Source organism: Oxyura jamaicensis, chromosome 2, assembly GCF_011077185.1.
Source record: "Oxyura jamaicensis isolate SHBP4307 breed ruddy duck chromosome 2, BPBGC_Ojam_1.0, whole genome shotgun sequence".
Classification (NCBI taxonomy): Eukaryota; Metazoa; Chordata; class Aves; order Anseriformes; family Anatidae; genus Oxyura; species Oxyura jamaicensis.
Genome location: NC_048894.1, coordinates 10,169,146 through 10,193,535, shown reverse-complemented (window position 1 = coordinate 10,193,535; position 24,390 = coordinate 10,169,146). Strand labels below are relative to the sequence as shown.

Here is a 24,390-nt window from a genome sequence, read left to right as displayed (position 1 = left end):
TTTAAACAAATTTTGCAAAGACAAAATGAAAAATGTACTCAACTCTTGACAAGAGCTTTATTAGACAAAAGTATTTTACAATTTGTCTGTTTCCTGTTCTCTGACTTTAGATTCGATACAAGACCAATGAACCAGTATGGGAGGAAAACTTCACTTTCTTTGTACACAACCCCAAAAGACAAGATCTTGAAGTTGAGGTACATTGTCTCACTCTTTAGATACCTTTCTTTTTTAAGGCATTTCAGCAGCAATATTTAGATTGTATAGGCTGTTATGACATAACTATTATATTGTGAACACCATTGCAGTTATACTTAATTTTTTTTTTAATACTAGGCTATGAAATGTTATTAAAAGTAAAAATAATTATAACCAGTCTTTCAGTAGAACATGCTTGATGATTGTTGTATTTAAATACATAAACTATGAGGAAGAAAAGTAAATTTTGATGTCTGTTTTGAATCTTAAGTCTCCTCAATTGCTAGCAGAAATACTGTTATGGATGGCTGATTTTTCTACGTTTTTCTGATTTCTCTAACAGTTGTGGGAACTCATTTTTGCACAGACCATTTGGAAACCACAGATATTTTGATCAGGGATCAATTCTAGATGTAGATGTAGTTGGTTAGTTTTATCTCTTGCTGTAGAGGATAGGGATGACGAAAGTAGGCATGGAATATAGTTGTTAATTTCTTCTTTGATGTACAGTAGTTTATGATCAGGGAATCTTGGTTGAAGAAATAACTATTTTCTGTGTGCTTTTGTGCTTTTCTTTTTAAATAAAACTGTCATTTCCTTTTCTTTTTGTGAATTTTTACAAAGTAGATGATACAACGTTATTTGTCTTCTGTGTTCCTTCAGGTGAGGGATGAACAGCACCAGTGCTCTCTGGGGAACCTCAAACTGCCTCTAAGTCAGTTGCTGGAGAGTGAAGATTTAACTATGCATCAGCGGTTCCACCTGAGCAACTCTGGTCCAAACAGCACTATAAACATGAAGATTGCACTCAGGGTACTCTTACAACTTTTCACATTGTAAACATATGAAAGCATATTTAAGACTATCAGGACTTCTGGTCTTTATGAAGAAGATGGTACATTTCCTTGGGTGTGTGTCACGATGCCTGGTGTTCTTAGGCCAGCAGTGCTACCAAGTACACAAAGATATTCTCTAATTTAAATACATTCTATTTTAAAACAATACATTTCGTGGAACAAAGCAGTAATCTGCTTTAATTAAGAGGTTCCCCTTGTTTTTAGACTTGAAAACTGTATGGAATCTGAATTTCTGCTAGTCTCTTATGACTTAGTCTTGATCTTACAGATATTACAGTCATTCTAAGATCACTGAAATCAACTTTATTTTACAGAAATGGAACAGAGGTCATCACGGTCAAAAAAAATAATAAAGTTTATGCTGAAAGGAAGTACCTTCATAGTACTAGAAAAATTCAGACCAACTTTTAAGTTCATTGGAGACTTGCATGCTTGAAAGTTGGTTTTTGTTTTCCCCCAAGTAAATTATTTGGCATAATAAATCAGGGCGCCTCTTTGGAAGTACTGGAACACTTCTGTTAACTTCTGTTGTTTGTTCTTTTCTAAAGCACTTTATGTATGTATTTGTAACATGAAACTATTTGCTATTGTAAATGTGTGTGACCAAAATTTTTGGTCCTGGTTTACTGTCTTAAATTAACAACTTGTCACTAAGTACTCCTTGTAAAAACAAATATATTCCTCTTTTTGTAGTATAGTAATATTGTGTGTATTTTAACTGTATCTAGGTCCTTTCTCTTGAAAAGCAAGCAAGATCTCCAGATCATCAACACTCAGCCCAAGTGAAAAGGCCATCTGTTTCCAAAGATGCAAGAAAATCATCATTTAAGCCTCAGGTTCCTGTCTCACCACCACTTGATTCAAACAAACCTGTTCCAGCCTCCCCAGTGACTGACAGTGATAAAAAGACAGATGTGGCTGAAAAAAGTCAGCCTCCCAATGCCAGTCCTCATTGGCCAACGGATCTCAGCCGAAGTTCTTCAAGTCTTCATGCTTCTAACTTCAATTATTCTCCCAGCCACCTCTCAGTCAAGGAACCAACTCCTAGCATAGCCTCAGACATATCTCTGCCCATTGCTACACAGGAGCTACGGCAAAGACTACGACAACTTGAAAAGTATGATGTTAATTACTTGTTTTGCAATACATCTAAGTTGCTTTATAAGAAAATGTTATGCTTCCAAAGAAATAGCTCAGTTTGCGTTTCAGTAATATTTTTCCTGTTGCAGATTGAGCCTGGCATTAGAAAATCAGCCTTTGAACTTCTGCTTCCTCTTGGTACCTCAGTTAGACAGATTTTGCAATTAGAAGTTACTACACCATTGTTGTGATCTGCAAGATAAAGTCCACCTTGTTCTCATTACTGCACTGACTATGTAGCACTGAAAAGTGTGGAATGGTGAGAAGGAAGGATTTGTGTTGGTAGAACATTAGTCACACTCATGCCAGTAGTTACTTGTTTCACCACTGAATCATGTTAGTATTAAGCCAATTTAAGCTGATTATAGCTGGTCTTCTTCATAAACTACACAGAGGGATAGTTGACTATAAAGAAAGCTAAGTGACTGGTCAGTTGTTATTCAAATAATGAGGATTGCTGCAACTGTGGTTTCTTAAATTCTCTATTTTTTTTCACTTACCTCAAAGGGCAGCTATCCTTACCAGTAAAGGTAGCAGAGCAGCTATTCTACTCCGAATAGGAGAATGGAAGCCATTAAATCCCTATTCAAGTGGAAGCTTCTCTATGAATCTAAGTAGATTCATAGAGAAAGATGGAGAGTACTGAGGAGAGTATGACTCAGTCTTTTCTATAACATTTGTTTTAAGTAATTAAAGGCCATGTTTGAATCTGCTGTTGACCGTCTCTTCAATCTACACAAACCTCATCTGCTTCTGTGCTCCAGTTCCCCATTTATCTTTAGGGTCTTTTGTTGGTTTGTCTTCAGTTTGTCAGTCTCTCTTTTAGCCCAAAACTGGGTTAGACTTTATTAATTATGATAAATGTTGAAGTACTACTCATTATTTAATACACCAATTTAATACATCATTATTTGCTAACAGTGGTAAAGCTATGGCTAAGGAGATCCTTTATATCAAGCCCCATGTATTTAGGTACTCTGACCTTTATTTTTCTTATTTTTTTTTTTGTAAGAAAACACGGAACTGCGATATTTCATTCTAGCCTGTTGATCAATGGCCTAAACTATGAGAAACTGATAAAGATATACTCACGTTTGTGTTCTCTCTTCTTTCACATTGGTGCAGTGATGGTTGAAATTGATAATACAGTATTTCTGGAAATACAGTTCTGAAATACTTACATACTTCAGATGGATCTTACTGTAAACACGCTTTTTAAAAACATAATACTCTGCTTTTTCACCACAGTGGAACAACTCTGGGGCAGTCTCCATTAGGACAGATACAGCTAACAATTCGTCATAGTTCACAAAGAAACAAACTGATTGTGGTAGTGCATTCCTGCAGGTGAGCATAAGACAACAAATTTTATTTTTAGTTCTGTGCATATTTCTTGGCATATGACTTTGTCATATCTTGACGTACCCTGTTAAACTGATTGCATGGACAGTCTTTATTACTTTTAAAATGCTGACTGTAATTATTTGTAAATACAAAATCGTACAGAGCTAGACTTACAACAGAATAGATTTTGCTGTTTTTTTTTTCTTTGCCTACATCTGATTTTAGATTGAAATGGTATGTAGATTTCTGTCAGAAGTGTTTAAGATCTTTATCTAAAGATCTTTTTTCATGACTTTTAAAGACTTTTTCATGGAATGACAAAAATGCATGATTTTTGGAAAGCCACATGTAAGCATTGAATTGGAATTCAAGAAACATTAAGTTTCCAGCTCTGCTGTCTACTTACCATTTATCTGATCTTGTACAAGTTACTGCTTAGCATTTTTTAGATTTTTTTTCCACTGTTCTATGTATTAGAATGTAGCCAATATGTAGCCATACTTTGTGCAGGATATCCCACAACTGATCTGTGTAAGGATTCTAAAATACAATTGTCATAAAGATGCAGATGGTTCTCAAACGGGTGTTATGTTTCTAGAAATGTTTTTTTTAACAAGTTTGGTACTTCATGCATGGGAAACATCAAAGAAATGTACGTGGAGATTAAATTAACATTTAAATATAGAGTGCTAAATTAAGGGATAGTAGTGTGGACACATAGCAATATTTCATTTATTTTCTAAAAGAGTTTTTCCTTGTTTTGTCACAGAAATCTAATAGCATTTTCTGAAGAAGGATCCGACCCATATGTTCGAATGTATTTATTGCCTGATAAGAGAAGATCAGGAAGAAGAAAAACACATGTGTCAAAGAAGACATTAAACCCGGTGTTTGATCAAATGTATGTTCTAAACTGTGTGTAGTAGTTCTATATCATGTAATTATAAAGCTGCCAAACCAAGGTTTCTCAGCTTACCTGAATGGGCGAGTTGTTGAAACTCCCAGTTGTCACCACCAGACTTGCTCATACCTTTCTCTTCTTCTTTAATAGCTCTTTCCATCCTCCTGTTCCCTGTTTTCACTATAACCCTTCTTACTCTGTCACCAGCCACTCCTCTCTTCTGCCTTATCCCATGTTACATTCTGTTTGTGTGAGTAGCTAAGAAGCAGCATACGCTCTTTGGGCAGCTGGTTGGAACGTCAGTGCCTTTTAGTTGGCTAGTGTGGCTGGTATTGCCAACTTGGCTTTCCTGACAAGAAGTATGTAGATGTAGATCCAGACTGGCCAGTTGTCTGGCTTGCCTCCTCTGTAGGACTAGCCAGCCAGTGTCTGTACATGATCGGATTGCTCAGTCAATCTACTTCATGGTACTTCTCAGCATCCAGGGAGTCAGGAAATTTCCACGTGGATTAAATCCTGGCCCACAGGTTGGAACTTGTGCAAGCTTGTGCAGTATTTCATTGCACGCAGATCCTTATCTTTGTACTCAGATTTTTGATGATGGTTTCACTCAGATGCATACCTCTTCCTCCCTCACCCATCACTTCTCAATAACGAAGAACATTTTCTACAGATAGAAATTTAATTTGGGGAAAAGAACACTTCAGTACATTCTGTCCAAGGAAATCTGTAAATTGTTAGTTAGAGGCTCGAGTAGATACACCTGGTAGTGCAGCTTGCTCCTGTTTATCCCAGGATTTGTTCTTCTGTGCCTTTCAAAGTAAAAGGTATTGCAAAGCAGTAAAGCTGCTTAAGAACTGTAGTGACAAACAGATGTAGACTGTGGTGCAATCCTGCCCTCACTTTCTGTAAGTTTCAGATCCATCAGACAAGATGCATCCTTTCTTAAAAGTCAATAGCTTTCCTTGGTGTGAAAATGAGCTCTGGTTCTAGAGGAATGAGGATCAAGACTGATTAGTCTTTCCCTTCTAGTGAAGAACAATGGTGCTGAGCTGTCAAGATAGTAGGATTCCTCATGCTCTTCTCTGTAGAGTCAATTCTTGGCCTTTTCTTTGTTTTGTTTGTTGTTTTTAGCAATGGGACAGAAGTCTCAAACATTTGATGTTGATATGGTGTTAATATTGATCAAAGTATAGAAGAAAAATTTTAGGCAATACTTTGGGATTTTTCTCTTACAATTTATCTCAAGGTTTTTTTTTGGGGGGGGGGGATTTGTTTGGGGAGGGGCATAATTTGGTTTAGACTTGAATTGCTGTTTAGCTGTAGGAACTGAACTTGCACTTCAGGTACAAAATTCTCTCTAAAGCATCACTTTTTCTGTCAGATTTGATTTCAGTGTTTCCCTCCCTGAAGTACAGAGAAGAACACTAGATGTAGCAGTGAAGAACAGTGGTGGTTTCTTGTCCAAAGATAAAGGGCTGCTTGGCAAAGTAAGTTGAAAATGAGCAGATTCCTTTTGTACTGTATGTTGTTACATAAAGATTAAAATTCTCTCATGATATGAGCTTGTTAGTGTTGACTGATACAGGTAGGAAGCTTTTAAAAATTATAGATGGCTTAGATGTCAGGCTTCAGTAAAGGAAGGAATGAATTGCAAAGGATCAAAGGATGAAAGGACATGTATCAGACTGACTGTGAGGTAGTAATCTCTGCTAGAGAATTGTAAGTTCTGAGGCTGGCAGTAAAAAAAAAAAAAAAATAACCAGGCATGTATGGTTTATTAATTATACAATCAGAGAAACTAAATAACAACCAATAGAAAATACTGATGTCTCAGGAAATGGTCTGGCAAAATTGCTAGTCTTGAATGCAGATGGTTCAGACATCTTATCTGCAGAAGCAGTGAGAGGCTAGCTTTTGCATTACATCAAATCTAGAAGACAAGAAAAATTACATAGAGAACACAACAGATTTATGCTTAGTAATTAAAATTCCAGAAAATCCATGAAAAAGAACTACTGGAGGCATTCCTAATGCCAGAACCAGCAGTGTTATATAAACAGTGTTTATACCTTCACTGTTCTACAGGCACTCATTAAATCACTCTGTTTCTTACACATACAAACAGTATGTTCTTACACCCATGCAGATTGCCATATTCAAACTCTGTAAGGAGGATGAGAGAGATTAGAATCATGGTCAGTTTATGGTGAATGGTGTTCTTAATTTTCCTGTTTACAAGGAAGTCTGTTAGCATAAATACATCATCTGACTGCCATATCCCTTGTTCAGAAGTTATGCCTGTGAGGTGCTCTGGGACCAGTTTAAGGGTGCAGATTTTTAGGTTAAAACTAGCAATTTGAAACTGTACTACAAGCCTACAGGTGGCAGATAGCTTTGATGACAAGACAGTAAAATATGTTGTTTATTAATGGTATCATTTATCCTGTAGTTGACAGGATTGTCAAATTTAGTCTTTAAAAGACGACGACCGAAAGATACAGTGCATTAATCACTAATTTCAACTTCCCACAGTTATTGATACCTCTGGCATCTGAAGAACTTGCTAAAGGCTGGACCCAGTGGTAAGTATATTTCCTTTATTAATAATAATATTGCATACTAATAACTGGTATGCTAATAGTGTTACCAATATATGTTAAATGTAAAAAAGAGTTTTCCTTTTTTCTCTTTGTTTTCAGGTATGACTTAACAGAAGATGGTACAAGACCACATGGTGCAAGCTAGGCCCATGGATACTGGGAATTCCCGACACATACCTTTGCCAACCTTTATATATTTTTAAAGCATTGTTCTCACAGATGTACCAATATTATTTTTATAGCTTTACCAATTTAGTTGTTAGACACATCCCCAATAATTTTATAACACTTTGGTCATTTTGTGTAGACATACAGTTTCTCATTGTTAAATTTTGTATTTTAATTTGCTCAACAATTTTCCACGTTACTGTCATGTGCAAACATACAGTAAAGTAACCTTTTATGTTTAAGTTCATCTTTATGGTGGTTATACCTATTAGAAAGTGAAAAGATGTTTCCTGCCTTGTTTTATATCTCACCAAGCTATACTGTATCATGTAAATATATACTATTTTTTTATAATTCTTTCATGCTGGTTTGAATTAAGAAGAAAATTAGATAAAGGATATAGATATTTTCTTCTAAATGCATGTTAATTTCTTCAAATGAATCTCTTTTGTCTTTGCAGCACAATGGTCTTAATCATTTTGTGATATTCTTCAAAAACAAACTGCAGAAAAACGTTTTTACTTTATTGTGCTTCTGGCCCAGTGTGGCAACTTTAAAATGTACAAAACGTTAACATTTTAGTATTTATATATAAATGTATTATTGGAAAATTGTGCTATAGAATATTATAAACAAAAATGAGAATTCTATAAATATTGTATAAAGAGAGGTCCATGAATCACAATTTATAAATTTGAGTTTTCATTTAATGGAGTAAACATTACAAACAGTACAGTTTGTTATACAGGTTCACTTGGGTTTTGTTATTTATTCCTGTACTCTACAGTACTGAACACGTGACCCTTTGAAGGCATGAGGACGTGGATTTTACTGTATTATAAACAAATCTCTATTCAGAACTGTCCTGTCTGCCTTGTTTCACTGATAAGGTATACAAATCAGCTTGCAATGTAAGTTCATACAGTAGGCATACGTACAAAACATATGTTCTTTTTATTATAGAATACTGTGCTAAATAGTTTATTATTCTATACCTTCTGTAATACTACAATGGAACACCAATATGTAAGAAAGTGTGAAACTGAGTTGAAAGTGACTGTCTTTACAGTTGCCTCATTGCTACTTAGTGTTTTTGGTGCATGAAGAAAATGCACATCAGTGGTCCACACAGCTTTCTTGAGAAATAATGGCGTTCTACTGAAGCATTGCCATCGTCTGCTGCAAGATCAGTAGTGATACTCAAACTGATAAAAGTAGACAGTTGCAAGTTGAAGGGAGAGTATCAGCCTCAACAGCTGAGCTCACAGCTCTAGTTTTATGAATTATGGGATGTTTTTGTATCCTGAACTGATTTTTCTTTTGCTGGTAAGTTTTCTCAGACTGTTATTAAAAAAAAATGTGCATTATGAATCCAAGAGAACAGTTGAGCTCTTTCAGAGCCAACAGCCTCATTCTTGGATAAGTATGCAATTAGACAGAAGTACATTATTTAGCTAAGATTCTAGAAAGATCTCTCAGCCAAGAAGCTATTTTAAAGCATAACAATAAACTCCTGAAATTAGCTTTATTGTAAAATTACTGACAGAACCTTAATTCTAGATGTAGAATATGCCTACATTACTAGATGTACCAAAGTGCCTACCATAGATGTAGCTTTTTGTCTTTTTTAAGTTTAAGAATTGACTTATTTCAGTTTGTCAAAATTCAATTTAACATGAACATTTCTCACACAGATGTAACACACACATACACCTCTATACAGTGATGGCCTTCTTATTGCCACATTTTGTATGAGACAATTTTTGCAAACAAACCTACATTGTAGAATTTGCTGCTGTTACTTTCAGAGAGACTGGGCAATAGAGAGAGGTTCTTTGTAAGAAATGTTTCTATTTGAAGGCTTCACTTTATATTGGACTGTATGAGTGTCTATATGCATATACACTCATCTGTTCATATAAAATATAGATTATGAAATACATATTTTCTTTGCTAGTTCTCTGTTAAAATGCTAGGAATGAAAAAACAGAATTATTGTTAATGCAGTGGAAATACAAAAAGCAAAAGGTGTTGTAAGAAAGAGATGTGCATGCAGTAGTTCAGCACAATTGTCTTTTGCCTTGGTTCAGCCAGAGATTGAAGGACTTTTGCACTACATCTTAGCCAGTGACTCAGCAGAGTTTGATCCCTAGCATACAGATGAGCAGTTAGACTGATCCAGTGCTTCAAGTCTTAAGTGAGGTCTGGGGACAGATGTTGGAAATCTGCACTTGAACAAAAAGAGCGCATATTTTGTCTTCTGAGGTCTCCAGGAGAAAAGATGCTGTGTTTGGGTAAACACAAGATGATAGCACAAAGTGAGGAACTGAATAAATTGTACAGGACAGATTTTCAAAATAGCTCAGGACCCCACCTTAGGAGTAGGTTCTTAAGAGAAGTGCAGTTCCTATTTAGGAATCTGAAACGGAGAGAACGTAATTCAGCAACAATGCAAATTCCATAATTCCGATTGGCAGGCATCAGTCATGGATGCCACGCTATTTAGAAATGTTCTCCTGAGTGAATTTGGATCCGAATAAGATTGCCTATTGTTGGTAGTGGAAGCAAACCTCTGTATTGGAGTTACCAGGTTCTGAGTGTTCTGTTTGTATGGAAGTAGCGAGGACAAACACCGCTTTTCCTCTGGGCAAGAATTGCACTTCATTATCAAGTCAATGTATTCAGTATCAACTGACAGCTTTTCATGTAGTTCTTGTTTATCCTGTGCCTTAAAATATGAACATATGAAGATGTTTAAGAAATGGCTAAAATGAGCTTTGTTACTTGTATGTATCAACCACAGTCTCTAGTATTGAAACTGTTTTTAGGATTACTCTGCTTCACTGACAAGAAAACCAGCTCTCTTTTACCGCAGTGATCCAACCCAAGCTCAAATCAGCATGCATATCACTCAAGTTTGGGTTAAAAGAATTTTAGTTTTGTCTTGAATCCTTTATCAGAGCTGCAGCTAATGGTGAGAGTTGAAATGAGAACAAAGGGTAATCAATTTTGTACAGATTGCCTTTTTTGCTCATGTAATTCTACATTATGATGCATGTATTCAATAAATGGTTCGTATGGAAGTCAGTGTGTTGCTTCCCTCTACACACACACCCTTTTCGTCTCTTTTGTATTTCCTGTCCGAATTTGTAATCTAAGCAAATTTTATCCTGTTAAAATAGCCCCATGTTCCAACTACTGCAACCTAGGTGGCATTGCTATGAGGTGTACAGGCAGATTTTGGGGTTTTATGTGAGAGAAAGTGGAGTGAGAAGTACAGGATGAATCCCTGAACTGGGGACTTCCATGCTTGTTGGTTTGGAACCGGTTCACACATAAATTGAACAAAGAGCATATTAAATCTTTTTTTTTTTTTTTTATTCCTTGTAAAATGATCAATTGAACAAATTATCACTATTCTAGCTTATCACTATTCTAGCATTTGGTAATTGTCATGAAATATGTTTTCAAATGCACCTGGAACTTCAATAATTTTAATACCTCTTCCCTTAAACAGCTAAAACGTGTCTCGATTTCTATTAATCAGTTTTCATCATCCATAACCTGGTTGGTCACTATTGTGTTTTCATGGGACCCCACAGGATACACATTACTGATGCTAACTACAAAATTACAAGGTTTGCGTTGTTGAGAGGTTTTTTGTTGTTGTTGTTTTTTTGAGGGGATATCTTCCTTTTGAATGGCTTCTGCTGATCAATGGGATACAGCCAAAGTTAGACCCAAATCAAACAATCAAACCTTCCCTTCAGGTGGTAACTGGACCTGCACTTGCGAAGAGTGCTGCCCATGTCTTCGTGAGAATTTGTCAGAGTGTACAACAGTCCACATGGGCTTGGTTACTGATGTGATGGGCTCAGCCAAACCTAGACTTTTTCTTAATATTGGTTGCAATGTGTAAACCATTTTAGACCATTCTTTAGTAGAGTGTATTTGTCAATATTGTTACCAATACAGTTATTTCAGCTAAGAGCTGAAAAAAAAATAGTTTCCTATGTGGTTTCTGCTTTAATTATTTTAATTATCTGTATTTTCCCCCAGACAAACTCTGAATGTATCTTGGACGTTTGGTAGAAAGAACCAAAGCTTCAGATGGTCCCCCAGACTTACTTGTGACTGTAGCTGGCTGCTGGAGGATTTGAGCTATTTAATGACAAATGCTGTTTTTAAACACCTTAACAAAGTGTCTAACTTCATTGCTGTGTGCTCTTCTGCTAATTTCTAAGGCTTATTGTCAGGCTCTCATCAATATTCTCTGCCATCTTCTGAAATACATTACTTGAAAATTGCAAAGCAGCTGAAGTAAGAAATCCACTTGTATTTCTCTAAGTGCTATGTAGGGAGCTGAGCTGCCAGATTAGATGGCAGCTCTGGGAGCAAAGTTCTCTCATCTGTATTCATATGGTAGAGGTGATGCTCTCTGTTCTCACCATCTGCAGGGAACACTGCTTGCCAGTCACCTACAGTGGGATCCAATTTGAGCAGACTGCTGCATATCTGTTTCCTCAGATGCAACTGAAGTGAAGCCAACCTGTCTCCTTTTGTTCCTGTGAGCCCTCAGTAGCCGTACACTTCACTGCAAAGGAGTTAAAGGCTAACAGGGACCGTTCTTCCCTTTAACTTCTGTACAGAAACAGGTACGAGGACACAAAGCCAGTCCAGATGCCATCCTTACGCTGGGGTTGTACATGCCCACATCCCAAGGGACCACAGCTGCCACAGATGGGGTGGTTCTTGGTGTGGGGACAATGGGACCATGGGATCCACTCCTGCCAGAACCTGATAACACAGCTGCCCCCACTGATGGCTGTGCAGCACCTCAGCCTGAGTACAAGAAGTGACATACAGAAGAAAGTCACGAAGTCCCAGCAACCTGGCTGTCCTGTGACTTCATTTACCAGTGTGCAGTGAGAATCTGTCATGCAACTGTGTGGGTCAACTTGTGGTTTTTTGATTTTGTTTTGTTTAATGGAATTGTTGTAAGCAGAAGTTTGAACTAGATGACCTGTGGAGGTCCCTTCCAACATGACTCATTCTCTGACTCTCGAGTATATTTTTTCATGTTAAGTAAATGCATTTTTGGTCCTATGCAGCAGATCTTCATGGGTATTTTGCTGCCTGACCCCAAGCTCTCAGAGGTGGGCTTGGAGCAACACTGGCTGAGCACAAAAACAGGGAAAAGTTGCAATCTTTGGTAAGTGGGTGTGCAAAAAGCATTTAGTAATTAAAAACATTATGCATAGAATTTGAGCTGTAACATAGGTAATGCTAGTAAAATGAGAGTTGTCTGTAGGTACTGAATGAAAATCATTAATTTTAACGGATAACCGGGGAGAGATCCCCCAAATAAAAAGAGTTGCTCGTATATTAATGGTCATTGTTTCCAACGCTGAAATTCAATTTTTTTTTTTTTTTATTATTCTTCAAGTGGAGTCACAAGCTAATGTATTATTTGACAAATGCTCAGAGACTGACAACTGGAGCTTCGTGCAGATTAATTATTTAATAAACACTCTGCAAGTCGGTTCCATGCAGCCTTCAACATGGGAGAAATGCTTTCACCGATACTCCGGGTATTTTGTATGCTTTTCAGTTGCTATCTGGAAGTTTAGTTCAAGCTACCAGGTTTTCAGCCTAGAATTGATAAGGCTCTTTACCTGGTTTGGCATGAATCGAACTATTCTCTAAGCTAAAGTAAATATGATAAGCACTGAACAGGTGCTCTGTTGTGACTTTCAGTTCAGAGCTTAGTTGGATAAATGTGACAGACTCTGACAGCAGCATCCAAATGAAGAACTGTTTTTTTAAGGCATGTCGCTCATACAGGTGATGAAAAATGAAATAAAATGCAATTAAATGAAAATGAGTTCATGGAAGTGGTTGTGACTCATAGAATGGTATTTGTGGCAATGCTAAATCTTTGTGTTTTATTAGGTAAATCATTAATATGCAGGTAAAGTGAGTTGGAATTGAAGCTTTCAAATACTAAGATGAGATTTCTGAAACAGTTCTAAATCTTGGAGTCTTATGTAACTTTGCTCTACATTGTAACTTTTGTTGCATTTAACGTGCTCTTTCTAGTTCCTATTACTGGAAATGAAAATAATACTTATTTTTTAACATTTAATTTGCTTATAAAGCATTTTAGTCTTGCTAGTCTTTCACAATGAGACATAAGTTTTGGGATTTATGCACATTAGTGCTTTTTTTTTTTAATTATTTTTATTTTTTTTCCCCCTCTTGAAGATACCTTTTTACTCCACTAGATGGTAGTGCAGATCCTATTCTGAAGTCTGCTGCCTATTCACCTTGTTTCGCCTACAGCAATTAAGTGGTGTGGATCCCAGGTATCTTGGGGAGTGGAGCCTGAAGTCAACGTTGCTTAAAAGTAGTGAAAAACGGGCATACTCCCCAGTGCAGTCTGCTCTCCTTTACTCCGAGGCACAGAACCGAGTTGGGGATTTATTTTGCCAAAATATTTTTATAAAGGCATCTGCTCATCAGGCACTTGGAAATAAAAATAACTGGTCCATGACTTGAGGAAGCATGAAACTTCTCCTGGAAGATTAAAGTTCTACATTCTCCAAAAATTTGGTAAACATCTGTGCCAGCAAATTCACATCGGTGTTTCATGCCCTGTAAATCTATCTGCCCTGTAAAATTAGAGTTGATTATATAACTCCCTAGAGGAGTTGACACAACTCTAATAAGATGAAGTGCAAAAACTTGAAACCAATCAGAGGCAGACAGAAGTCAAATTACAGTTTAAGACATGGGAAAGGTTCTTGACCAGCATATTTAAACATTATCATGCTTTAAGTATGTATTTCTACTGTTAGCTCAAGAATGAGGCTAGAAACTCAGGATGTCCAACAACAAATGAAATCCATCCAACAAGATGAACTCCATCATGCAATAAACATAATAAATCCGTAATGCAATAAAACATGGGGAAAAATGGGCAAAGACAAGGCTCTACTAGAAAAATCTTAAAAAAAAAATTTCATTTGCTTAAGGACATGATCAGAAAACATATGCCAAATCACATAGTCACAAGGTCTTGTGATGCTAGATCTGTTTGATACACATAACAGGAATAATTGACACATATGGCTAAATGAGTGAATTTGTGAGCACTTCCAAGAGCCTGACTCCAAACATATCCCCCAGATGATATTGCACTGAGCAAGTAAGTATTACACTCCCTTAATTCCTTATTTATTTCATAGAATCATAGAATCATAGAATATCCTGAGTTGGAAGGGACCCTTAAGGATCAAGTCCAACTCTTGACACCACACAGGTCTACCCAAAAGTTCAGACCATGTGACTAAGTGCACAGTCCAATCTCTTCTTAAATTCAGACAGGCTCGGTGCAGTGACAACTTCCCTGGGGAGCCTGTTCCAGTGTGCAACCACCCTCTCTGTGAAGAACCCCCTCCTGATGTCAACCCCCTCCTGATGTATTTGTTTGTGAATGAAGGACACTGGGCATACAGTCTGCAAGAAAAGTATGGGCTTTGGTTGGGCTTTGGTTGGGTTCCTGATCTGGATAAGGAACAGGGGGGAACACTCATCTCAGCCTTGATAAAGCCAACAGTGATATGAGAGACAAATGCTGGTGTGTTCTCCAACCAAGGTGAAGTAGTTTGCCACATACATACATACACACACATATATGCACATATATATAAAAGCAAATATAAACAAATCATGTCCGTTCTGATATACAATGTATTCATGCCTCATACTAGACAGATGGAACAGAGAGAATCTCCTATCCCTGATGCCTCTCTATACAGTATGTTTGTACTTCTGAAACAGTTCTCTTTATCCATAAAGTCTAAAATAGCTGAAAGGAGATGGAATCCTTACAAGAGCTGTCGGTCTCTCATAATTCAGAATGTTGCATTTGATAGGGTTAAAGTAGTCCAGACATGGCAGATGTGACTGGCTACTGGAGTGTTTTACATCTGAAACAAGTGACTAAGTGTACTCATCGATACCTCATATTCTGAAGATGCTCATGACTTTACGCTGTAAAATGCTGTCCTTATGAATACTAATACTTCTTTCGTTTACAGCAGGATGGATTTACCCATGCAAATACTGACATGAGTTTCTTTTTGTGGGCATTTAATAGCATTTCAGAAATTTCTTTTAATTTTGATGGTACTAATATTTAATGGAGTAAAATTATCATGATTTACAACACTGCCTTTCATGAAAGGGGACTAAAAGTCAGAGCATAATAACTATTTGATGATAACACATCATAATCAAGCAAAATAAATAAAGTTGCATTGTTTTCATCGCTGAAACATCTTGGTGTGAACATGCAAGGCACCTAGCAGTACCGGTAAGGTCCCACAGGGTGGCACTTCAGTACTTGAAGAGCATCGAGAGCTACTCCAGGGAGTGGCTTTTCAGAAAAGCTTTTGCATTCCCTGGGCGCCTTTTATTTCCTAATTTTGGTTCCAGTTAACGAGTACCTTTTTAGTACCTTTTTTTTTGTTGTTGTTTTTCCTTCATCTGTAGTGAATGTTTTTTTTATTTTTTTTTTCTACTTAATCTCTTAAACTCCCAAATTGTTCCATGTTAATATTAATAATTTAAGGGAAATAAGCAGTTTCATGGTCTAATCATGCCACCGTTGAAAACTGACAGTTGCCCCCGAATAAAGGATGGGATGATTGGCAGTACTACCTTCAGGCAAGGGGGGATCTGGAGAAGTGGAATAGCGTGAAACTTCATCTCTCTCCCATGCTGTTCAGATTGTTTATCAAAGTATGTGAAGATCAAAAATAAATAAATAAATAAATAAAAGGAAATGAATGCATGTAAATTATTAACAGCGTGCCCCAGAGGACAAGCAGATTCATGGATACTGTATTAACTATAACAAATTATATACTCAAATGGAAAGAAACAGGAGTAAATTGTAAAAGGTTAGTAGAGAGTGTGTACATTAATCTCATCAGAAATTATTATCTAGAAAATAACATTGTAAATAAGAAAAATAAATAATAAATGCCAAGAAAGCATCTGACACTCGGGGCATTTTCTGCTTGTTTATTTTTACAAGTATTTATAGCGTTGACTCATACAGGTTAAAACAATATTTGATACAGTCCAACCTACGATATTCTTGTGAGAGACATTTGTAATTGAGATCTCTCATACAGGCTACCAACAAGAATAAAGACTAGTTTATGAAGTGCTAGCACAAAAGCAAATCTTTATTTGCTGTTGCCCAGCAACCATGTGTGGAAAGCCCATTTTTCATTTTTGCCTTAACTTGACTTGACAGGAAAATGATAATAAATACAAGATTATTATCAAAGGGTATAGATTATTTTGAACAGATGAACAGACATGTCAAAAAGAGGCATGTAATTTGGTACTCGTGAATGGGGGAACATTAGAGAAACTGAAAATAGGGTTATAGCTTCATTACTAGCTTGCAGTTCATGCACGATTCTTGAAGGAAAAAAAAAAAAAAACAACCTACAAAAAACTACAAAACCCTATTCCGCCTCTCTTAGTTTCTCTACCTGGTTCTTTAAAATGAATCATACAATGTTATTCAGTCTGTTGTTATCTATGTCAACTTTTAGTTTCAATACTATGAAAAAAACCCTTCTATGGTTGCTATGCAACACAAATTATAAGCTAAAATATGTTTTACTTCATTTACTAAATGGATATGTGCCTGACTAAATAAACAGTAGCCAGGTGACTAACGTAGCATCTAATTAAAAGACTAATCAAGGTATTAATGAAATATTCAGACCACACAAGAAACATGATAAACAAATCCATCAGCTTGGATCTAAAATGTCAAAGATTCTTAATATATGCAAAAAGAGTAGACATTAGCACAATGTAGAAATGTCAGTTTTCATACTTTTCTATTTGCTTTTGCTATTCTCCAAGTGTGATAATCGCTCATACAACTTATTTCAAGCAAAATGTTTCACAAGCTTCTTGCAGTTAGCTGAATCTTAAGAAACAAAGTCAGGTCTATGGGATCTGAAACAAGCCTAATCCTTGACCCTTCTTTATAGTAGAGCAGCAAAATGCTTCCTTCTTTTGGTGTTCTGTCTCTGGAAGCCACTGTTTGACAGGGTGGGGATTAAGGTTGGGCAGGGATCTGTCTCTCCAGGGACCTTTCTCTGTGGCTGTCAGGAGGTTGGTTGATGTTGGTCATTTGCTGGATTGCCTCTTCCACACTTCAAAGGAGACAGGCCTTTGTACGGATGCAAAAAGATGTGAAGAGGTACATGCTTCTTTAGATTCAGGTAGAGACAGAGTGGCACTGAACGGCCTGTGTACAGAAAACAGGTTATTTTTGTTGCTCAAGAGAGTGAGTTTCTTGGCTTCTAACTCCTTCTGCCTTATTGTTCCTTCCTTGGGCACACGATCATCTTGATTACCAATTGTAAATAATGTAACCCATTCTCCAACTCCTAGACCAATTTCTATCTGGCAAATATTTGTGTTAAAATCAAGTTATTCCAAAAGTTTCTCATATTAGCTATCTGTTAAAATTTTTAAACAATACAAAATAGCATTAACTATGGGATAAGCCTATAATAAACTATTTTTCATTCTGTAGTCTTCAAAGTATATAGAAACACACATATAGTTTACTTAAGAAATGTAACAGGGAAACTCTGTAATTCAAATATATATGGCATAAAATGTTATAGTATAATTTTGAATATAAAATAATACTGTGAGAGTAATATCAAAGAAAATTCCATGTTAAAAAAATAAATATTAGCAGAATATATAAATACTACTTTTAAAAAGGGAATTTGTACATGTGATATTAAATGGAATCAAATTGTGTTTTTAAAAAATTGCAATCCAGAAAAGTCCAATGAGATGTAAGAACTTATATGGAAGTTGTTGGGTTTTTGTTTGTGAAGAAAAGCAGCATATGCTGTGCTACTATCAGACAGAAAGTAAATAGTTTCAGTCTCCTGTGTACAGCTAACAACACTGAAAAATATTGAGAAGTGTTATGCTACTGCAAATGCAAAATTGCAAGATAGAAGTTAAGCCATTAACAAGACATACTGACTCTTCTTGTTTTGTAGAGAGGAGCTCAAACAAATGGAACAGGGAATTTTACAAAATTTGAAGCCTGCTTATGTTTAATTCAAGAAATTGAGTCCAACGGTTTCTGCTCACTATAAAATAGGTTTGAGAAGAAACAGAAAGCACCTATTTCCTGATTAAAAAAAAAAAAAAAAAAAAAAAAAAAAAAGTTATTGATGTGTAAATATCATTTAGCCTACACAGTTTCCTGTGGCAAGCAGCTTGGTTAGGTCTTCATCACTTGGAATGAAGAGTATGTAACTCATGTATTGTTCACCGTGACTGAGATTAAATGTGTAGCTGTCAACACTAGCAACAGGAACGTTCTTGGGGAAAAAGTCACCAAAGTAATCAGCTGGATGCTGCAAGCTTTTGTGTTGACAAAAATTTTTCCAAGAACTCTATGACTGTGTTACCAGAGATCCGTGGAAGAAGGTATGCTGTTTCTTAGGCATGTTTCTTATTTAGGCTGTTTATTATACATGAACTTAACATGTCCTGTCCCAGTCTGAAGTCACCGAGACTTAAGAGCTACAGGAAGACAGCAGTGTGCTGGTATGTAGATTTACTCCATCTGCTCCCTCCAGGTAATTGACCGGACAGTCTCCCGGGAGAGATCATAGAATCACAGAATGGCTCAGGTTGGAAGGGACCTTAAGGATCATCTAGTTCCAACCCCCTGCCATGGGCAGGGATGCTACCCACTAGATCAGGTTGCCCAGGGCCCCATCCAACCTGGCCTTGAACACCTCCAGGGATGGGGCATCCACAGCTTCTCTGGGCAGCCTGTTCCAGTGCCTCACCACCCTCTGAGTGAAGAACTTGCTCCTAACCTCTAAATCTAAATCTCCTTTTAGTTTAAAACCATTCCCCCCTTGTCCTGTCATTACCTGACTGAGCAAAAAGTTGCTCTCCAACTTCTTTATAACACCCCTTTAAGTATTGAAAAACTGCAATGTGGTCACCCCAGACCCTTCTCCAGGCTGAACATCTCCAGCTCTCTTAGCCTGTCCTTATAGAAGTGCTCCAGGTCCTTGATAAACTTTGCGGCCCTCCTCTGGACCCACTCTAACAGCCCCACACCCTTCTTGTGCCGGGGCCCCAGGTACGGATGCAGTACTCCAGGTGGGGCCTCACAAGGGCAGAGCAGAGGGGCACAATCACCTCCCTCCCTTGCTGGCCACCTCTCTGCTGATGCAGCCCAGGATGCAGTTGGCCTTCTGGGCTGCAAGCACACACTGCTGGGTCATGTTGAGCTTTTTGTCCAGCAGAACTCCCAAGTCCTTCTCTGCAAGGCTGCTTTCCATGGGTTTTTCTCCCAGTCTGTGCTCATGTCTGGGATTGACCCGACCCAGGTGCAGCACCTTGCACTTGGATTTGTTCAACCTCATTAGGTTCACATGGGTCCACTTTTCTGACTTGTCCAGCTCCCTCTGGATGGCACCCCTTCCTTCTGGTGTATGGACTGCACCACTCACCTTGGTGTCATCTGCAAACTTGCTGAGGGTGCATTCGATACCATTGTCTCTATCATTGATAAAGATATTAAACAGCACCAGTCCCAGGACAAGTGAGCATTTATTGTAAGGTGAAAACAGTATAGCACCATTTCTGTGTAGCTAAGTTTGAAACAGAGGAGAGCTGCCCGTGCTGGGCTGTCCAGCCGCGTCCATTAACAGCACTGTGTAACCTCCTCCGCCCCAGCTCCCTGATCCTACCGTGAACCCCGCCGCCACGTTCCTCAGCCTCCCGCACCCCACACCCCCCAAAACCCCACCCAGGCACGAGAAAGAAGGTGAACACGCATGTTTCGTTTGTCTTTTTGCTTTAATCTCCTGGATTTCATACACAACCCCGCACAAGGGCGGGGGAACTAAACCCCGCTTCCTCGGTTAAGCGATGCCGCCGCCCGCCATAACGGCGAGCCCGCCCTGAGGGGACGGGGAGGAGAAGGAAGGAGCGCGGCTCTCGCGAGACGCGAGATCGGCGCAGCCCGCCCGCGCGCAACGGCCGCCGCGGGACGATTCGAACCCGGCAGCGGAGCGCGCGCGGCGGGGTCCGGCCCGGCGTCACCTCAGCGTGAGTGGGGCCGTGCCCGGTGTCCCCCGTCCCCTGTCCCCTTGTCCCCCGCCGCTCCGGCCCCCCGACCTGCCCTGCGTGGGACAGCGGTACCGGTAAGGGGGAAGCGGGGCCGGCAGGAGGGGGGGAGCACGTCGAGAAGCGGGCGGGGTGGAGGGAGCGCTGTGGTGAGGAGGTTGAGCTCCCGGTGCCAACCCATATCCCGTGGTCGTCGCTTGACAGGGGAAAAGGGGAGAAAGTTGTGTTTTGGTGCCTGTCAGAGCTTTTCAGGCGGGTGAATGTTGCCGGCTGGAAGGACGGCCAGGAAAATTAGCAATGCTTGTGCTGGGAACTCTATCCTGGTTGAAATGTGGAAGTATCAACCAAAACATTCTTCTAAATCTGCTTTTCACACTTTTTAATCGATAAAAAGTGAATTAACTCATACAAGTAGGGCAGCCTAGTACAGTTACAAATCTAAATGTAGATTTCAGTAATTGTAATGAGCTGTGGGGACATATTTTGATCAGAACCATGTAGATAAAGATGTATATAAATATATGCTTATATATTATTCACTGAGACCGTAAATGATTATGTTTTGAGACACAGTGCTTTTCTCTAATTGTATATACATTGCTTTCTTTTTAACTTTTCTTTATAAAGCTATGTTTCTTTTTCTTTTATTTATAAAGCAAGGTGAAACAAGACCACAATGAAACGTGAAGTGTTTTTGCAAGTTGTGTCTAAAGAGTCGATTGAAGACTTCTTGCGTTTTACTCAGATTCCTGTAAGTAAGCCATAGTACACATACGTGACTAATGAGATCTAAAGTTTGCTGTCAGCACTCAGATTTTTGTGGCATAGCGACAGAAACTGTTTTTCTGTTATCTTCAAATGTGGTAGTATAGTTGTCATAGAAAAGAACTTCCTATGGCACTTAATGGAGCATATCTTATAAAGGCGTGGAATCTGAAATTTCACTATGTCACAGCCCAGCTGATATTCCTAACAGCTGGTTGTTGCATATGCAGTTTGCATTTTTAAAATAATGGCTTATACTATGGTAATACTAAAAAAAAGTTAACGTAGTGTTGACAGTCTTGCTGTGTAAAGAATATGATCCAGTACACAAACACAGCAGAGTTATGCTTTGCTAGCACTTGTTCATTCAGTTGATAGTTTAGGTTGTGTACTCCTTTAGTCCACATGTAATTATACTTGGTAGTTCTTTCTACCACTGTACATCTTAGAGATGTGAGATGGCTGGCTCTAAATGCAGTGTGGAGAGAACCAGGAGGAAGAAAAAACAAATACACTGATACTCACTAATTAAAAGTTCAGTATCGCTTCTTATATATGATATTTCATTTAAAAAAATGCATTGTGGTGTTTGCTGCTAAGCTTCGATCTGCTGTTAAGACATAAGCTATTTCTACTAATTATCTTTTGCTAACCTTAGGAAATGGTATTGTCAGATTAGTTTCTTAAGCTTTCTCTGTAGCAGCCTCTCTATTCTTTTATTATAAACCACATAGTGTAAAGAGGGGATCTTCAGGTTAGTTCTGCTTTGCTATATTGGAAGCTAGAGGTGTGGGATGCTTTTGTTTTTAAGAATTAGTTTTAGTTTCACAGCTTCAAGGACCTTGTCAGATAATGGCTCTACTTTTTTTTTTTTTTTTTTTTTTTAAGTTGGGAATCTTTTTCTTGTTCTGTTTCTCTTGTCCTCATTTTCCCAGCATCTGTACCTATCTGCCTACCTTTTATCATCTTGATTTAGATGTTAACAAAGACCTATGTGTTATTTTATTGGTAAGACTTCTGTTTCAACTGATATCACTTGGTTTGGATTTTTGCTAATCTAATTAGTATTTTCTTAATGTTACCTGTATCAGGATAGAGTGAGTTGATCAGTTGACCTCTACGTCTGTCTCCCAAATATCACTGAAGCTATTTTTCTGAGTAACTCGCTGGTTTTTCATTTACACTCCTGTGTGTAATTTTAGATGACAGCATTATTAACAGATTGCCATCACTTGAAATCTCCTTCCAATTTTTTCCCAAATCTAAGCACTTTAATAAGAAACTGTTCCATTTAGGATAACACACAGTGCTTCCAGGATTTTGTTTTTGTTGAATTTGGTCATCTTGTTTCTGTCATCTTCATCTCACCCACTAATCTATTTTAATGTATCTTCATCTTTTTAGGTTTAAAATTTTGTTTTATCATCGTAATCTTTTTCATCACCAGTGCATAATTTTTGATTGTTAAAGAGATTTGAGTTACACTGTTCATTTTCCTTCCAAACCTTTGGTGACAAAGGGTGTTTAACCACATCTTATTTTAGGATGAGGACCCTCACTTTAGGATCTTACTTGAACTGATTTTCTGGAGGAGGCTGTGATAGTATATTCTGTCCTTTAGAAGTGTAGAAATGTATGTGCATGATAAGAAGGGGAAAATCTAGTTAGAGCCTCACTGCTTTCCATACTTTTAGTGTTATATGTATGCTTTGCCTTTTGTACCTATTTAGTGCTATAGCCTCAGAATTTACGTTTTTTTTTTCATGTTCTGTTCTTAGCATTGCTACTTCCTTAAATGTCTCTCATTTCTCCCCTCTCCTGCTTTAATTTTCCTTTTCCATCTTCTCATTGCTTTGTTTCGTTCAAAGCTTTTAAAATACCAGGGTTTTGATACATTTCCTTTGTGATTTGCTTTGAACTTTCCACACACCTTTGTTTTTAGAAGATTGCTATTCTATATTATGGTGCTATTTATCAAAGTCGTTATCAGCCGCTGTTAAATTTCCCCACCAAGTCCTGTTCCAATTCAAGAAAGCACAGTATTTCTGAGAGAGGAGAGCATGAATCACAGATATGACTAGCATAAAATGGCATCCTTTTCCCTCAAAGGTTTTGTAATAATTCTGTCATATCATCCCAGAGAAAGATCAGAAAGCTATAGTCTTATTATGGATCTGTTCTTTTTGTTCAAAACGGTACAATCTTAATATCCTGTCTTCTGGGTTTGTTTGAAGTGGAGGGCTGAAGAACTCCCTGTGCAGCCTTTGGTTTATTGTATTTGTTTCCAACTGTAGAATAGAATAGAAATTCTGCTATAAATATGTAAAAGGATCTTTCTTCTCATGGCCTTCTGGGAACCTTCTAATACTTACTGCTGCTTCTTTCATTATTTCCCATTTTTCTTTTTACCTTCAACATTTTTCTTTCTGAATCTTGTTTTTTAATGCATCTACATACTAAAAATATTTTTATTACTGGATCATGGCCATTTTGCCTCTTTTCTCCAAAGCATTCTTAATCCTATAAACCTTCACTTCAGTATTGCAAATTACATTTCAAAAATTACCAGTACTTCCTTTTGGCTGTGTCTGTTTATTTTTCTAGTCTGTTTTTCCTTCTTTCCTTTTCTCCGTACGTTCCTTTTCCTAGCAGGCTGCCCACCTTTTTTTCATGCTAACAGGCTCTTTGCATCTCTAAGGTAAATTCTTCTAGTAAGTTTTTTCACTGAAATCATTCAGATCATTCTCCCAGTAAAATGGATCTTCCATGTAAATCATCCTTTAAGGAATTAAATGGGTCAAAGATGGTAACATTAGGAGATTGTGCTACCTTTCTTCTTGAAACTCTAGTTTCACACATGTATGACCATTTGAGGAGGATTGCCTATACGTACAATTACAACTGAAAATGTATTTGAAGATGTTGCCAGAAATTATACCTATGATAGGGGGGGCTCTGTCCAAAGAGTCCTGGATCTCAGCAAAAATCCCTTCCCTCCTCCGACTGGATCTACAAGGCTAAAGAAGAAGGTTTGATATGGTGACCACTGATTCAACTGACCAAATTCCAAACTTGTCTCTTACTGAGACTAGTCGTGGCTTCCCATTCAGTAGAACTTTAGAGCCCAGGAAGCCTGGGGTTGATGTCCTCAGGAGTTACTTTTGAAAGAGGGGCTTTAAAATAGTGCAGTATG

The 24,390-nt window shown here is 37.8% G+C and overlaps 2 protein-coding genes across 6 annotated transcripts in view; both read left to right on the top strand.

Moving 5' to 3' along the window:
* The window catches only part of ESYT2 (extended synaptotagmin 2), an 82,752-nt gene extending 72,453 nt beyond the window's left edge, over positions 1–10,299 (top strand). For all 4 annotated transcript variants that reach the window (XM_035316898.1, XM_035316899.1, XM_035316900.1 and 1 more), the window contains 8 exons: positions 111–197; positions 862–1,011; positions 1,784–2,172; positions 3,444–3,542; positions 4,309–4,440; positions 5,825–5,930; positions 6,976–7,025; positions 7,143–10,299. In XM_035316898.1, the coding sequence (XP_035172789.1) occupies positions 111–197; positions 862–1,011; positions 1,784–2,172; positions 3,444–3,542; positions 4,309–4,440; positions 5,825–5,930; positions 6,976–7,025; positions 7,143–7,188 (1,059 nt within the window). In that variant the 3' untranslated portion in view covers positions 7,189–10,299. The remainder of the gene's footprint in view (positions 1–110; positions 198–861; positions 1,012–1,783; positions 2,173–3,443; positions 3,543–4,308; positions 4,441–5,824; positions 5,931–6,975; positions 7,026–7,142) is intronic.
* Positions 10,300–20,345: 10,046 nt separating this feature from the next.
* NCAPG2 (non-SMC condensin II complex subunit G2) overlaps positions 20,346–24,390 on the top strand; it is a 44,189-nt gene continuing 40,144 nt past the window's right edge. Inside the window, exons 1-2 of one of the 2 annotated variants that reach the window (XM_035319347.1) lie at positions 20,346–20,509; positions 21,089–21,183. In XM_035319347.1, the coding sequence (XP_035175238.1) occupies positions 21,109–21,183 (75 nt within the window). In that variant the 5' untranslated portion in view covers positions 20,346–20,509; positions 21,089–21,108. Of the gene's footprint in view, positions 20,510–20,711; positions 20,844–21,088; positions 21,184–24,390 lie in introns of those variants that run through there. The other variant, XM_035319348.1, reaches the window with a different exon arrangement.